Below are 18,695 nucleotides of genomic sequence, written 5' to 3' on the forward strand. Positions count from 1 at the left end.
CTGTTCCAGTCCAAACTAAACAACTCAAACATCATCGTACTACTAAAATATATCCCTTCTTCGAGCTACTTCAAAAAATCTCTCTGATTCATGTAACATTAAAATTACCGATCGTTAATAACTAAACAAAAATTAACGTTACTAAAAACATTTGCGTATCCGGTAGTTGCAGAAACGAGAAATTTGATATCAGATCAGTTTCATTAATCTGCTCTTTCTAGTATTAATACAATCATTACATAAGTATCACGAGAGAAAAGTTCTAGCCCAGGCGTATCCAAATACAACTATCTCGATTATCTCTATCTCATTTCCCAAAGGAAGGGAAGGGAAGTATTTTCCTGGTAGACGGCGTAAATTTCCTGTTATTATTGACGATTCCAAGGATTTTGTATATACCGTGTAAATTCGGGTATGTCAATGATAGATTGCCGCTGGAACGACTTTGGTGGGGCGGCCAGTTATTCACAAAAGATGTTTATTATCAGTAAACCGAACACTTTGGTAGGCCGTGGCTCGTCCCTCTCCTCCTCGTCCTTCGCTAGACTTCGACTTTCATATCAGTTGGCTCATAGCTGTGGCTGGTGACGTTCCACCCGTGGTTCGCGTTTCTCGTCACAAAATTCTTCACGTTCGAGTGCGGTTATCGTCGCGATCGTATCAGGTATATAGTACGTGCTGTTCCACGTTGCGTAGCGCGAGATTCGATACCTGCACGATATTTAGTCACCGGTATTTTTTTTCGCTTTCTCCGTTTTCTATTTTCCGCTGTTGTTTTCTTCAATTGATATAAATCGAGTGTTTGTTCGTTGGCAATTTGGGAGCAGTGATTATCGACGCATTAACAATCGGCCAACGTATTCTTATTTTTCTCCTAGTTACATAGTTCACGTAGATTAATTTATCAGTGACTCCGAGGAAAGCCGGGAGATTTTCCTATATTTATTTTAACCAATAATAATTAATTGTCGCTTCAAATTTTTGTTCGTTCCTTAATTATTTATACGGAACATCATAATCTTCTCGTTTTAAATCTCGATGAAGTAACGACAAAATATTCTGGAATATATATACACTCGTTTCTATCGTTTTATTTACGTTTGGTACATCGTTTCTTTTTCAATTTTGGAGCAGATACATGCAATAATCATCTTGAGATTTCTGACTGTACGAGTGTATGCGTAGGAAGCTCTAATTATTGTCAACGTATGGATGCATATCGTTGTTCGAAGTTAAAATGTTAATGCACATTTGAGACGTTGTTTTTGGTGTTTAACACGTTCACTGTGTATGTCTCGGGTGAGAGACGGCAGGCGAATCGACTCGAGCGCGGTACACGCGTTAAAAGTCACGAAATTTTGAAGCCTTCATATTGTAATAATTTATATACCTAAAGAATAAATATATAGAAAGTTTCATTTTAGAAATAGAAATAGTTCTTGTACAAAAATTGTTTGTTATATAGTATTATTCTCGTAGCAATCTTCATCGTGATTTCATTTATTTCATTTTTATAAAATAATATAAAAAACCGTAAAATTTTATGAACGCAAGTAAAGAAAGAACGCGTCTTAAAGGCAAAAATCTGAAGTTTTAATTTTAACGTTTTACACGTGACGGTTATTGTTGACAAAATAAATTAATAAAAATGTTATTATTTGATACCAGCACGTTTAAGAAAAATATTAATTTTACAAAGACGTCATTGAATCATACCTGCCGTGATTGTTGGAATTTCGTGCGTCGGTACTACGGCGAGTATGCATATTTTAGAAATACTTGAAAGAAAAGTTGGTCTTAAGAAAGTGTTACATTGTGTAACGCACGAATGCATGACAGATGTTCGGTTACTCACACAGCCTACAAATATCCGTTATTGTGAACTTCATTATTCTCTCGATCTTCCTAAAATTACCCCGTTCTTTTTACAAAATATAAACCGATTGAAATCAGTGTCGCTTCTTAAATATCTCGAATTATATTTTAATAGGACACTTTCTTTTAATTATTCTTGACCAGCTACTCTATACGTAATAGATTTCGATAACTTTATTTTTACTGTACATTTTAATAAATATCGCATAAATCGATTTATTGTATATGTGAGCACACTGGTCAATAACGTGCGAAGAAAGCAAAGGAAACAGGAAATGTCTTTAAATTAATTCCTAGAGTTGCATTTAATTTTTCAAGAACGCGAATAGCATTCCATTACATTAAAAAGACCAAGATTTTACGAAGATCATTTTCCAAACTCCATCAACAAACCTCACGATTTTCCTCGAAAAGAAAGAAAAAAGAAGGAAAAGAAAAATGGAGAAAAACGCGAATAACCTCGCGCAATTCAAGGTGGATCAGCTCGCGGCGTGATTATCTGTGCCGAAGAGCCGATAACCGTAGCGCCACTTATAACCGAAGATCGATCACTTCCTTTCACAGTTCGATCGTATGTTCCAAGTGTACACCGTCCTTGAATTCGTTCCATCTACAATAACAACACACGTTTTAGAACTTCATTAAAACAGAAACGACGATCTATCCGATCTGTATAACCGTGACACACGAGTAGAAGCTTGATTGCAGGCGGAAGATGGACGAAGAATCGAAGAGGTTGTTCGTCACCAGGAATTCGGGGAATCGAGGAGCGTCGCGTTTAATAAGATCCCGGGAGTCTGCCGACACGGCGTAGGAATGTGACAAAAGTGGTAATCGGGCGAAGCGACGAAGTACAAGCCAGCTGGAACAAGCGGCATGAGGAAAGAAGAAGTAAGATCAAGAAAAAAAGAAAATAAGAATGAAACATCGAAAATTGTAAAGAAGAGCGAAACTTGACGAAGAAGCGAAGGTCACAGCCCACCCTACGTCTCGAGATGTACACGCTGCCGCCTCGGGGGTAGAGAAGACACGGTCATTGAGAATCTTGGCGCAACGCGCGGTACTTTCTTGGAGCGTAAAGTCCCCCTCCGAGAAGGCGAGAGAGGGAACCTTTTGGAGGAGAGAAGGAGAGGCGAGTAACAAGGTAGAACGTTGTTGCGACGACAACGACGACAACGAAAAGGACGAAAAGGAAGGATCAATCGAACGCGAAGAGGGGCAAAAGAGGAGATCGGTACGTAAAAGGAAGAGGGACAGGCTGCGTGGCAAAGAAGCCGAAGAAACGGAAAGATTCGAAGGAGGAAGGAGCAACGTTGGCGAATAAAGAGCGAGAGGAAGAGAGGCGAACAAGTAAGAGAGAAGATAGGCTACGATCAAACCGAATCGAACGAGGAGAAAGTTGAAAAGACTCTCTTACTCTCTCCTCCTTCTTACCCTCTCTTTTTATATATTCCTGTCTTTGTTTAATCAATTCGATCTCTGTCCAGCGCGGTGCACCTGTCTTCGTTTACCTCGCGCACGCCCCGCCCCGACCAATCGAGACTCTTGGGGCCTAGTGACGTCGCTAACGCGCACTACAAGGCCCTGTCGTGGTGGGGCCAGTATCATCTCCCCACTACCTGGAAGATCGGAGGCCGTGAGAGCCCCACGGGGGCCAGCAGCTAGCTGCAACCAGCGCCAGCGGCCCGGCCGGCCGTTGGCCACCTTGGTGGGGGCAGGAAGAGGGGCACCCTGCTGCCCAAGAACAGACCGAAGGAACAACGCAAGGGTACCTACTGAAACCCATCCCGCATTTCCCACCACTGACTCGTCCGGAAAACGTGCGCCACAGAGCTTCCGGACTACTCGGATATCGAGTTCAGTCAAGTGAGTCAGATCGATCGGGTACACTGGCAAAGAGTTCGACATCTCGGACCGCTATCGTATCGAAGGAAAGTTTCATCTCTGTTTGTCGTCGGTTTTGCGCGTTCCATTCAATTGCGCGTGGTTTGATCTTGGAGAGCGTGGTTCGATCTTGGAGAACGTAGTTTGAGAAATTTTCTTTCTCACGAGGGTGTGTGGTGTTACGGTTAGCCGATTAAGCAGCATAGCAATGGCTCCTGTTGATTTCTGATGTACGATGAAAACATTTGACACTAAAGCAAGCTTGGAATATATCGTCGCATTATCGCTGACGCGTGATAGTTAACGCGCACCACCCACAGGTGGACATCGAGCCTTCGTTGACTAGCGATAGCATACACGAACCAATGTCACAACCACCGATAGAAGGGATAAAAAGAGAAAGGGAAGTCGAACAGTGAGAGAGGATCTCCCCCTGGAGGCTCTCGTGCAGTGGCTCTCGTTTATAGTTTCTTATCGCGGCGATCGATTACCATCGACGTGTAATAATCCTTCGTAATCCTAGTGGATTATTTTGGCTCTCGCGTGTGGTGATTAGACGCAGCTACGACGGTCACAACGGTGATAAGAGTGCGTGCAGGGGAGGTGTGTGATGCCCTGGTTATGGTTAAGCGTGAGTGAGGTCAGTGGCAAGAGGAGGAGAAGAAGGACCGGCAGCTCGTCAAACGCGTCGTCCTCGTCGTCGTTGTCTAGGTCGTCGTCGTCGTTCTGTCAGCCGTGGAGGAGGAGGATACCCGGCGGCGGTGGTGGTGGCGAGGACTCGGTGGTACCGTCGACGTGCTCGACAAACACGAGCGCAGCAGGGTCCGCGAGGTGCACGAGGTACCAGTGACCGAACAGGGTCGTCCTCGAGGCAGAGCCACGTGATTATGGTGCACCATCATCATCGTCGTCGCGGCCTTCAGGCGAGCAATCATTGCACGATTAGGAGGCGAGGAACGACACCCTCGCTGCTCCAGGTGTTCCTGCTGATACTGTGCATTTGGCTACCGCTGCTGGACAACGGTGGCCTCGTTCTGGCTTGTGGACCGGGCAGGGGCGGTGGACGACGTCCTGGTCTAAGGAAACTCACGCCTCTGGTGTTCAAGCAGCATGTGCCGAACGTTAGCGAGAACACGCTGCCGGCCAGCGGGATCAGCGAGGGTCGCGTGTCCAGGCACGATTCCAGGTTCCGGGATCTCGTGCCCAACTACAACGCAGACATCATCTTCAAGGATGAAGAGGGCACCGGAGCCGATCGGCTGATGACACAGGTGAACAAACGTTCTCAAACATTGATTAATCTTCGTTTGAGGAATGCTGGCTCATTTTTATCGCGAACGTCTGATGTTTACTTTACAACGCTACGGCAAAGAGCCGAATGAAAAGACTTCTTATGCAATAATAGAATCTAGTTGAACAGTAAAAGATTATCGTAGAACTCTGTTTATAGAACCTACCGAGGAACTTATTTACGTAACTGGAGTTCATTGATTTTGCATAATACCAGTGATTTTTCTTTCGTATAATGGCAGTTGACGTTCAATTAAACGGAGACAACGAGCAAAAGTTCATCCAATTGGGCATTAAAATTTGATTTCTATAAATGGAGTATGGATAAATGGATTTATATAATTCGATAAAATAGTCATACGTAAATGTAGCTCGCAAAGCCAAGACGTGGAATATTTGTACGAGCCAAAAGTGACCCAGCCATCGCCATCCGAAGGTTAATTGCTTGCTTGTCATGAGTGCTTCATATGTCTCGGTATATAACATAGCTTTTAATCCCTGTTTGGGAGAGGATGGTGTTACGCGTTTTAATACGAAGCGCAGGAGACGCGATGGATGAACATGTTCTCACGCGGCCTCGTGGTTGATCGGTACTGTCTACGGTAAACAAACTTTAGGAGCTCCCTTTGGTTTAAGAATGCATTTGGGAGATGGTAACAATGTAAATATGGTTGAGTATAATTTTATCTGTGACAAATATTGGTATTGGCGAGGGAGAACGTTTTCAGGGAAGCTAAAGTACTCGAACGTTCTGTTTCTACTACCTTTTCACCAACCGTGAACATGGCTGCTCCTGTTTCATTCTTAAAAACACATCTCTTTTCTTCCAAATTCATTCGATTCTTCTCGGTTTTAACACGTACAACATTTATTTCTATTATAAATAAATTGATAAATGCAGTAGAATTTCCAATATAGATATTTTATTAATTATATTCGTCCAAATTAAAGAAGAGATTTTGGAATTGCCTTGAGAGGTACGAGCCTCAGTTCAGATGAAATGTCAAACGTGACTCTGACTATAAAAGGTTAAGAATAATTGATAAACTGTGTTAAAGACTGTATCCGTAGACAGTACCTAAACCAACCCCTACGAATCTTCTTATTTTCTCGCGAGAAACAATATCTAAAGACTGTCAATACGTACCAACTAAAATACATCAGCGATCAGTTCTTCAAATGAGTAATCTTGAAATCGTTGATCGCTTCTTATTAGAGTTACGTATAAAATTGAACAGGTCAGTGACGAGACCTATAGCAATCCAAACACTGTTTATCCTACCGTGCTCTCTTGGTTAGCGAGAGAAACGAGCCGTGAACGTTACGACAACTCGATAACCGTGTCCGGAAGATTCGTCATTTCTGGTCGAGGGCGTTTTCGCCGCGGCGATCGCCGATAATATGTGTCGTACGTCAGACAGCGATAAAGATTGTCCTTGAAGGAGCCCGTCGGTGAATCGTGACGCGTCCAAGAGTTTGAAGCGTCGGTATCGTCGTTCCTATCGACCTGTAGATTTGGTTCGGCGAGTGCCGATAGCGAATACTCGCGAGAAAACGACGCTGTATACTCTTTCGATCGCGTTGCTTCACGTAGGAGTAGGGAACTCACCTAGAGGATTATAGAAAGAAGTGCAGTCAGTGACCTTTACGCCTCGAATCCGATAATAGTTGGCTGATTCACGCGCGAATAGGAACGTGGCGTGTTTCGCGTCGAGAAATTTGGTTATTCAGTGAAATGATGTATGGCGGGTTTGGTTATGAATCGTCGAGGCGGTATGATGCCCCGTGGGGACGCAACAGCGGATTTCAAAGGAAATATGAATCGGGAATCGGTGATTGATTGCGTTTGTTTTATGGTCAAAAGGATGGAAAATATGTTTTCTATATTTTCACCGCCAATGCATCGCCTGCGAGGTTGCTATTAATAGATTTCATGGGATATATCGTGGATCCGCAATCCTCGATTCTATTCGTTCCATTGTTGAAATGATGATAAATGGTGTTTTTTCAATTTTCTCTTGTGAATATATGCCTCACACTCACATACGTCCAAACTCGAATCCTGTCAATATTTGACACGATTAGTTTGATATCAGTATTAATTTTTTAATCCTAGAAATTACGATGTGTCGTCCGTGAAACGTAGAATTGATTACAAAAATTTAGGCGTCAAATTTTCTTCGCCAAATCTTTGGTCACCAAATATTCAGTTATTTCTAGAATTTAATACTGGTTGAAGCTATTATTTACGATAGATCTCTGATAAAAGAGTTTTGATTAGTTAGATCGGATACTGCTGGATTTCAGATATTCACGATGATATAGGTATATGCACCTAGTAATAAATGGCTTTTTATATAATACGTTAAAAAACGAAGGATCCTTGAGTAAAGATATTATCAGGTACATTCAGGTATATCTCGATTAATTATAGCAAATGATAAATTAATTCAGCGATACAACCTTATGCTCACGTTCACATTCTAATGAGTATTTTTGTTGTCTTTCGTTTAAGAGACTCATATTTTCATTAAATTTAACATTTTTAATTTGACTAAATTTCATTCACGAATAGATATACTTTACACTATGGAATTATTTTTGTGACTGATTATCAACGATTAGTATTACTAAATCGATGTATTTTCTGGCGTAAGATATCGATTGTTTGTTTTATTATTAGGTAGACTATTGCCAATTATTTATTAAATAAGAATTCTAGAATTTCAATCACGTTTTTCACGACTTCAGTTCATAAAGTAAATCGTTTAAGCATTAATTTACAACATAGAATATGTATTCACAATTAACGGATTATCTTATGAAATAGGAAAAGTTCTATGTTAAACGCAAATATTTGAAGTTTTAAAATATGGCATAAGGGCCGTGAATTGCTATTTAATCGCGGCGTTCTTCGTAAAAAGCGGCTGAAAAAAGGCAAACGTATCAAATCGTTCGTGGTCGAGCAGTAGTTCTTGCAATTTCACCTTAATGGATTTATTCTGCTGGCTTTATCCAATAGAGAAAATGGTTTTATTCCAATAATAGCTCGACGTTCCACCGAGTTATCAACTCGTGAACATAAATCCGTAAATGATGGAATCAAATCTCTCAATATATACAGTTTTACATTTCAATATGAAAGAAATAATTATTGAACCGCAAATTTTTACGCGATTGAATATTTCTACAGAAACAGACGAAGAATTGAAATTGGAGTACAAATATGTTTCAAGAACGTTTATTAAATAAACTATAAATGTAGAACATCCATGAAACTTTTATTTCGAGTAATGATCACGAAACGGAGTAAATTGAATTTCAACAGAGATTTTTGATATCTGTTGATCAGATATCTGTTGACAGATGTTATGAATGATAAATATTGGTCTATTAATCATTGTACTAAATATTACATAAATTTCAGCAGCTGTTTCGCTACAAGACACAACGAAATGGGATAACAAACTTTCACAATCTAGATCTCTATGTTGATTTAACTATTTTTACTTTCTCGGTATCATTATCGGAAAATAGTCTGTTTAAACAGAATTCAGTAATCAAACAACGTACGTAATCTAAATGTACATTCATATCTTTAACTTTAAGAAACTAATTTATTATTTCTAGCTAATCCATTACTAGACAATGCTCGCAAGGCTCGTAATTTGCAATCCTTTTTCTCTTTTTCCACGGCACTTTACGAGTGGATCTTGCTAAAATTAGAATGTTAGAACATGCATGGGATATCAAGGATCCTCGATTCCCCGAGGAGATTGATTGCGTTTCTCGTTTAAAGTACAGGCTGACGGCCGCGTTAACCGCAGCAACGCGTGTTATTACTTCAACGCGTGTCACCGTGCACCACGGCCGTATGACAAATTAGCTACTGCACGTCGTTAAACGTCGGCAGGTGATTCACGCGAAACGCTATCCACCCGATAAGACTGCCTCGATCGTTCTTGAATACATTTCACGTGCACACAGGACCGATACTCGTTGAAACTCGAATTACGTCCTAGAATTTCATGCGAACCTGCCTTCTGTGTATGCAATTCTATGTGCACGTGTTCTTCTGTCTGGTTTTTGATTAATTGCGAATTTTCCCTGCGTCCTTTTGCTCAATTCTCTGGTTTGTCCGTAGAGCGTCTTTCTGGTTTTTACTATTTACTTTTTTTAGATGATACGAAGGCATAAGGCATAGAGGGAAAGACGATAAGCAGATTGCGGATTTTTATAAAAGAAGAAATTAAACGGAGATTCGTCTTACTCGTTAAAAATGACAAGAAATATTTCGCTTTGGATATTTTATATTTTTGCACATTACAACGAATTCTGTGCATTTTCGCGCCCTGAAATTTTGTAGAAACGCACAAGAATCCTACACATTCTAATAAGTCGCGTTTTATTTTTTTGGTTCTCATTTTAGCGAGTAATTTTAAAAGCCAATACTTTGTTAAGCGTTTAAATATTTCCAAAACTGTCTCTTTATCAAGTTTGGCTATGGGTTTCTGTTAAAAAATATTGAATTTCTCTTTCAAGAGTATATTGATTATTATATTCAATAGAGTTATTAAAATTGTACTTTAACGTCGGAAACGATACCTCCAAAATCTTTCTTGGATCGAAGCAACAAACCGAAAAACAGAGCAACTATTGATTTTTCCATTCCCAGCACTTCGCGCTATAATTCAGTAGCGTATCTCTCCTATCGAAAGACTTCTTCAGTTTCAGAAGGATACGATAGAATTATTGACATGCCTGATCGCTTATTTCCACTGTACTTTAAAGTTTGCCTTAAAAGTTCTTTTATTGGCCACGACGGGAGTAAAGTTAGGATAATAAACATTCAAGGACCAAGAACAAGTATCTAGAAAGGAAAAAAGACACTGGGAAATTGTTCGATCTTCTTCCACCTGCGTCACGTTTCGTGATCGTTCGTATGTTTATTTCTCAGTCCATGGTGGTTCCATTAGTGCTTTATTCATGCAGTTTTTATCGGTGTTTGCCTTCCACTTGGCGCCCCCGCGAAGCGTGAAACGATTCTCCTAACTCTGGGCCTGTTGTATTCCAATTTGTAAGTCCCACGTTTCGTGGCGCGGCGAACAAAAGAGCGGCTCGGCGCCGGTTTCCGCTCGTAAAGCATCCCCGTCGTTCGAACGTCGTCGACAGGCCGCGTGTTTCGCGTGTTTACCCGCGTTTCTTCGCAAAATTCCCCGGCTGCTCGTTTTATCGGCGCGATGAACGTTGAACAGGCGCCGAATCTATCGCGACTCCCGATTTCACTCGTACAAATATTGCTTCAAGACCGGATAAAGGTCGACTTTAGAAAATAAACCTCTTTACGCGTAAGTTCGTCGTGCAGTTTTCAGGCTAATCTACGTCGCTCGAATATTCTGGACGATATCTGTAGCTGGCATAAGTAACATCGTAGTAGTGGAGTTGTCGTTTTTCGATATTCTTCTCAAGCATGCTTCTCCTTTCCTTCCTCATTGATAGTTTAAAATTGTATCAATTGCTGTGATGGGTACAATTGAAATTGAAGTCGAGCTTCACAATTTTTGAGAATGATCGGTGTTTGTTTTAAAGATTTGAACAGCCAGAACGACCGATTAAAATCTTTTAAGGTACGTTTTATTGTATCTAAAACAAGCAAAGTAATGCATTCCTTACCGAAAGATTAGATCTTTAGTAGGCAATAAAATGAATCTCCATTTAGGTTTCGTTTCTTTAACATTCTATTCGATATTGATATGGTACTATCGTTAGTTATATTCAAATATAACGAGCACGATATAAAATATATCAGTAATACATGATAAATAGGAAGATAGTAATATGACAATAATAAGAAAACGGATAACAATATGTATCTATTTTATACATTAGAAAAATCCTAAATCGCACGAAAATTATATTCTAACCCAAAGCGTTGTTTTAACCAGACGACTATCGCGTACGAAACGTGCAAAAGCGACGTTTTCACGAGCTATCGTTCAATTTACGAGAGAGGAAATCGTGATTTTCCGCTCGACAGACGCGTCGATTGATTTGCGGCGAGACTGTAAGTAGCTATGTATAGAAGTTGCCGGCAGATCGAACCGTGTTGTCCAGGCATCGATGTCTCCCGAGTGAAGGGATCCGTCGCTGAGTTGCCGGGGCCGCTCGTTAACGCCGTGTTTTGCGAGCATGAATCTCGTGTCAGACGAGAACACGCTTCTTGGTCGCGATCGTAAAATGACGGTATCCCGGCCAATTAGCTGGGTAGACCGACAAATTTAAGTACAACGAATAGCGAGACGTTCTTGCGATGTTCCTTCGACGTTCGTCCTGTCCAACTTGTCTTACGACGACGTGAAGTTGCAAAAATCGAACGTGTTTCATGACGATGCTGCTTTCTTTACGAACTTGATTACTGACTGATCTATTTTTGTAGATTTTTATATTTAGTGATATTTTCCCTCTGTTATGCCATTTATATCGCTATTTTATCGAGCTATTAACGAGATTGTAATAATGTATATATATATATGTATACATCTGGTTTCATTAGTATTGGAACTTGACAAAGATCAGATACAAAAAGTCTGAAAAATTATTCGGAACTTTTTAATGTCTTTATGGTTATTGGACCGTGTATGTTTACGTACGTATGGGAAATTTAATGCGTAATAAGCAACAATGAATATAATATTTCAAGCATAGTACTCGTCGTAGTATTTAGTAGATCAAGCAGAATCTCTGTTTAATTTTCATTTTTATAGTTACGTCGATAAAAATAGGAATTTGCATAAACGTGTAACACATAATACAAGTAAGAACGTCGTAAATAATTGGTGAAACATTCTGAAATTTTATCAACGCTGTAATGAGACACGACTGTCATGATTATACTGGTCATTTGAAACCAATCTGAGAATGTATATAGAAATTACAAGATACTTACTGCAAACTTATATTCATTAAAAAGTCGGTATACATCATAAATAGCTATCTTAAGGTACATAAGAAGTGCTAAATATGGTCTCGCTGAATATTAAGGCTTCTCAATGTAACGGATAATGACCGGCCGTTGAAAAATACTTTGGGATCTCCGTGAAATATATACTTGCACTAAGTGCCTTGTAAATTGTAATATATATTTTTATATTCGTTTCAAACTTGGCCAATATAGTCATGATAATCGAATCTTGTCACAGTGCCAATGAAATTTCAAGACGTTTCGCGTAATACAGCCAATATATTGGTAAAATGTCTCTACAAGCGTCTCGTTAACTCTGCGATCGTCTGTGTTTCAACCATATTAAACTACGTATCTTCCATCGTCGTTGTGCCGCGCCAAATTCAAACTATGCCCGTCTTCTTTTCGCGATCAACGACAAAGTGAATGTGGGGGTAACGAGAAACGTGGCAAAAACGGCACGCAAGAAACGAAGAGAGGAAACAGGGTAGGCCGGCAAATTGCTGGCAGCTCTCGTTCCCTCTTTTCGTCCTGTTCTTAGCTGTCCTGGTGATCGCGCGGCACTAGGAGCGCCGGTCGCGCGGAATAAATAGGGGAAAAAGCGCGTACCGTGCGCCGGCTCTAAGTGATTGTGGGTAGGTTTATGGCGGCCATAACCGGTGTTTGGTTTGGCGCGTTAAAGCTCCCCCAATTACGGCAAATAAACCTAATGGCCGTGCTACTCGTTCTCCTCTCTCCTGGTCTCTCTCGTCTCTAATTCTCTTTATTTCTCTCTCTCTCTCTCTCTCTCTCTCTTTCATCGGCCGATGAGCAGTAAATGCTTGGAGCGATTCCTCGATTTCTCGATATCGATCGGTCTGTCATCGAAATTGATCTTCCCGGCGCTGGTGAACGCGGTTTCGACGCACTTTTATCGAGCTCGCCGTGATAAATGAAACGATCGTACGATCGAAATTCAATATACACGGTGTCGTTTGTCAATTGTGTCGGTTAAACGAGCCGCAGTAACCAGTTAATTGTTATTGATATCGATTGATGTCGATGAACCGTAATTGAGATTTATTTCCTTGCGATATGTGAAAGAGTGGCTGGCTATCGAATTTGTCGTGTTTGTATCTTAAACGAGTGGTTTTGCGGATTCTACGGAGAATGCTTTAAATATTGAACGACGGTAATAAGTTGGAGGAATGTAGTAAAGAATTGAAATATAGGTTGATCAAGGAGAGGCTTCAAGTTGGTAGTAAAGTCGGATAGACATTTGTGAATGGGTGGGTATGTTTGTGTTTGGAATTTATATACGTATCCAATATCTGTGTTGGAGTACTCGAATACTCGCTCGAAGGCTTGAGAAATTTTACAGAAGTATTTTAGGGTATGAAAATTTCCATTCAATTAAAAGGAGACTAATGTTTCGTAGTAAAAAAAAACAGCGGTAAGATAGCGTACGCTACTATTTTTAGCTGTTATAATCTATCGTTAATTTAATCAATAATTATAAATTCTCTGAAGCTTTTTGATTTAGGGGTACATATATGTACTGTGAATATATTCAGAAAAAATTATACTTCGTTCTTTGCGATGGTGCGTTATTAGAATCATTTTATGGATCCGATTAATACGAGCGAAATATAAAACTCGTTAGTGAAAGATAAGTTTTGTTAGCCTTTTTGTGGAAATTGACACGTTTTCTAGATAATCATAAATTTTGCAGATTCTAAATCCATTAACTCTCTTATAAATTATAAATGAATAGCAGGTCGAAGCAATCCCGCGGCTAGACCACCATGTGGCTATGTTCAATAACCATATAACAGACTCATAATCATAAAATATAACTAGCCACCGTGTCCTGAATTACCGTGTACTGTGTCTTAAAAGTCCGGAGATGACCAAATTATCGAACTGTTCTTCAGACCTGATATTCGAAGATAGAAGTTACAAAAAAAAAAAAGATATTTTCCAGTTCCGAAAAATATTACCTATTACGTATACGTATATCCATTTCCTTTCCCTTTATATTACGCCCTTTTTGCAATTTCTTTTAGGTAATTTAAATTTATTGCAACATCGAATAGTGGCATTTGTCTTGTAACAGATAGTATTTTTGTCATTTTTACAATGATTCAGTGGAAAATTTATCGGCGAAAAGTGATACTATACGATGCAGACTATTATTTCTGAATAATGATCGGTGCTCAACTATTCAAGCACAACTGCGATTGTAGTTACACACATTGTACTTCACGCATGTAATCGACCTGATCGAAACGAGATAAGAAATAACACGCGAAAGCAAATCATAACTACAGTCGCCCCTGGTAATTCACAATGAGCGTCTATTTTTCTAAATAAGCATCGATACTTTATTTCTAAAGACTGCAATACCATAGTGGTGCGCGAACACGTTATTCGAATAGTAGTAATAGTTGCATGATAGACCATTGTGTGTCAGCTAGATATCCAGAAAAAAATCTTGGAGCTCCTGTAATTTTTCAACAAGGCACGCTGTAAATGGCCATTATACGTCAATGGTCGTAATTTTATGACCCGTAATCGATACGATTGCAAAGAGATAAGCGATAGCATACCAGAGAAAATTGTGACTGTGAATGAAACTACTTACTGTGAGTTAGAAGGCGTATCAAACTACAAACAATTGTCATACTGGTTGTAATAATTTTCCGTTGTTATTGATCGTTAATTTGTCAAAGTTACAAAAATACCAGGATATATTCCATATGCGGTATAGCAGAACTTTCAGTTTATATTTATATAACCGGGATCGGTTTAGGTAGGTAGGTGTCTCGGAAAAGTTTTCGACGTTTCGCAACTGTGAAACCTATGCTTGGGCGACCGTAATATAGTTCGATAATTGACATGATCGCGGGATAAGGAGTAAAACACGATCGTATATCATACGTAAATCCAGTCAATTGTAGCGGATTGTAATAAATATCTGCTATTTTGAAATAACCATTAGTATTGAACTTCCTAATCTGATTTGGAATATTAAAAATCGAAATTCACCTCGCGGAGCTTTGATAGAAGACCGGCGATTCAGATTTTTGAATCCTTCGTCCACAATTTATAATTTGCCCGTGCAGAATGGAAAATTATATTCTACGATCTATAGAAGCTATGTATGTATATACTTCACTTTGAGATATCCTATGTTTCATGTGTATTATAATTATAGTCTTTGGCAGTCAAGATATATGCAAGATAAAGAATAACACATAAGGATAAATCATGTTATAATGACTCGACACTACCGATAAGAACGATATAAAAATAGAAATTTATACAAGCGGGTAAATCATTCAATATCCAGTACTTCACCAAAGACTACTTCAAATACTTTGCTACGATAGTTTTCAAAATCCTCTGACAATTCTAAGATAGCTTTTATTTCGCAACGCGTTGTATTTCGCCAAGTATAATCGTACTTCCTATAGTAATTCGCATGATTGTGAGATAAAGAAGACCAGACGGGCCAGATCACGGTTACAGCAAGTTGCAGTGACTTGCACCGGGTGTCTAATGACGGGCAACGACCAACCAGGTAACCCGATAGGCGCACGTGGCGCTACGCGATATGTTTCTGACTCCAGGAGTGCTCGTCGACAACGTTATCGTTCTCGTCGAAGGATCGAGAAATGGTAGAGGCGTAATCAAGGTGAACCTTCATCAGAGAATCTGAAACTCGTCCTATTTTCGTTGGAAATTCGCTCCGACGCGTTAACGACAAATGGCGAATGCTGGTGATTACGATGATTTTGATCCATTTCCAAAGCTGTGGGATTGTATCATTGTATCATTATATTACAATGTGCAATTTGATGTTTGATAAGCAAATTTTATTAGCGCGAAGTGGGAAATTATATAGCTACGAATTTCGGTAAATAATTAAATATATTTGTCAGTCGTTATTGAGTTTTGACTGCAGAGCTTGTAAAAATTATGACATTACGAAAGGCGCTAGGTCGTAATATCCATATCCTGAAATTGTGAAAAAAGCAAAAGGGTTATAAGGTAAGGAAAACGATGGAATTGTCAAAATTGTACTAAACAACGAAATGTATATTCCCTGAAGCAACTTTAAAGATGCATTTCTTTATTTCTTTCGACATTAACCCTTTGGCAATGAATGTCTGGTACCCAAATTTTATATAGAGCCAAAGAAAAATGTAAGACAAGAGAGATTGTTAATATTCTGACTCACAAGCTTAATTTATTATTATGTTTTAATAAACATTATCTTTTTCAGTACGTGACATGTTATATAAATATGGCGTACTTACGTACTGTTCCAATATATTCTTCACCAAAGAATCCAAGTCAGATATCCTTCTTTGTAATTCGATATAAAGCAGCAATCAGGGTAGCAGAAAATAAACTACGTTACATAAACATTAAAAAATGAATTGAGAAGTCTATAAAATTGGAACGATATCTTAGAAAGATTTTTGCATGTTCACGCAATTACCACCTGTTACTACTAACTGCGTTATCAGATGATTTTATAACATGATTTATACACGTATCGGATCACCTATTATTTAGATATCTGGTTTTTAAGAGTGTAATTCCATTGCTAACGATAGATAGATTAATGTCGTAAGTATCGATAAACTGGTTCCTGGTTGAAGTAAAATGTCAAACGATCGAACTCGGTGTTGTACAACTATGATGCACAGTCGTTGCTACGTTTCATACATTTCTTACTCAAAATGCCTTCATTTGTCACATATTTTCTCGTATCGTGCGTATTTATGCGCCCGTAAGTAACTCCTTCGTTCTGTTTATCTACACGATCTCCGTTCTTCGAGGTATAATTCTCCGGAATGAATCGTAAATTTCATCAAAACATCCACAATTAACCTTTACGAGTAACAGTACTTAAATCATCCCCGATGCCGCGGCTAAACGATTATGAATTCTAGGATTTAGATTAGAGAACTGCGAAATGGATAGCTCGTAGTAGGTACTTTGTAAACGATTATTTCTATTTAATAACATCGTAGCCATTGAGAATTTGTTGGACGTGGGAAGTTTATGACAGGCTTGTCCGCCAACTGCAAATTTCCCTAGAGCTTATTTTTCTAGCTAGAATATTATTGCTAACGTTGGAGTGGTTTTCGTTTAGATTTATAGAAGGTACGTTGCTTTCAAATTCGGACAAAATTTCAGCAAAGGGGCGACATTTTTCACTCGAATTTCTTTTCTCGAAATTTTTAATTTCGGTGGAAAACGACACGTAAATTGTGCAGAATCCCTTCAGACCTTTTTCAATGTGTTACAATTTTATGACAATGATGTACCAGGATTAGAATTTTGTTTGCTTATTAGAAAAGCATATTGTTCAGTTCGATCGAAAATTTGACAAATGGAATGAAATTGAGGAGATGTAAATGCATGAATACATTACAAGTTTATTAAGCCTCTGTAATCAGGATTTTATTTACTTATGAGAGAAGTAGGCCCATAATTTACCAGAATTTTTTATTTTGATGTAAATTTCATTAAATACCTACAAACAAACAGTACAAAATTTATGAACATAATACATAAAGTCTCAAAGACACGTAGAACTGGAAACGGTTAATGGCTTATTTCATTGATGGCCTATCGCGATTTCACAGTTCAATTCAAAAGTAATTAATTAATCGCACTCTCAACAGCACTTTGCGCTTGCAACGTGCAATAACTCGCGCTTACGCAAACAAGAAAAACGAGCGTGTCCATCAGCTCAAAATGACGAGTTGCAGTCCGTGAAATTTACGACTTCTATTTAATACGACCGATCGCATAGCCGCGACTATTTATTTTCCAACGATTGTCAAGCTTCGACAATCGGTCGACGATTTATCAGCGTGCTGTACCTAATGCGATATTTCTCGCCTTTAGAGATAACCAATCAAAACGATCTTGATAAAACGCGAATTCGCTCACATTAAATATCAAGCGAATCCGTTCGAAGCGATCTGTTGCCTTTGATCGATCGTCGTATGTTGTACATACATGGTGTCCCATAGAACAGTATCAAGTCGTAACTCCAAGAGAATAGAGAATAAAAAGATTATATTGGGCGAAATCGAATAATGTCAAACAGTGCTCGTGAAGACCAGGTTTTTGTTGTTCTTTTTAATTTTTATTTCAATTTATGAGAAAATAAGAGGATTTTAATATGAAAAAATCTATTAGATTCATAGATGTGTAAGTTTTGTAGAAATAGCTGATAAGTTAAAATTTTGCAGAAGTTAAGAACGTAATTATTAAGACGAGCAATACTTGGAAAATTCTGGAGAGGATGAAAACACGCGCTTTGCTTTAAAATCAAACAAGAAAACAGTTTTACTGCTGAATTTTAAAATAAATTCTTTATAAAAAATACGATAAATTATCGTGTTTTTCCTCTACAGTCTTCATATATCTACATATGTATCAAGTTTGACAAAATTAAAGTTGAAATATCTTTTGTCTGAGCATTTCCAGGCACAGGTACATTCGGATAATAATTTCTTTATTTACAGATCTCATATCTTCTCACTATATATATATCTATCTTTCTACCATATACCTGTAATTGGTTCTTTCCTTACAATAAATTTTATCATTACAATAAATCGTATCTACACTTGCAAAGATTAAAACTGACCCAACTGAAACTCGTTCGTTTTTGCTA

The 18,695-nt window shown here is 38.8% G+C and overlaps 1 protein-coding gene across 12 annotated transcripts in view; it reads left to right on the forward strand.

Annotated features, from left to right (window-relative positions):
- LOC126870502 (sonic hedgehog protein) overlaps positions 1-18,695 on the forward strand; it is a 102,682-nt gene that overhangs the window by 15,921 nt on the left and 68,066 nt on the right. For 11 of the 12 annotated variants that reach the window (XM_050628286.1, XM_050628290.1, XM_050628287.1 and 8 more), the window contains one exon: positions 2,570-5,030. In XM_050628286.1, the coding sequence (XP_050484243.1) occupies positions 4,647-5,030 (384 nt within the window). In that variant the 5' untranslated portion in view covers positions 2,570-4,646. The remainder of the gene's footprint in view (positions 1-2,569; positions 5,031-18,695) is intronic. The other variant, XM_050628288.1, reaches the window with a different exon arrangement.

This window comes from Bombus huntii, chromosome 10 (assembly GCF_024542735.1).
Source record: "Bombus huntii isolate Logan2020A chromosome 10, iyBomHunt1.1, whole genome shotgun sequence".
NCBI lineage: Eukaryota > Metazoa > Arthropoda > Insecta > Hymenoptera > Apidae > Bombus > Bombus huntii.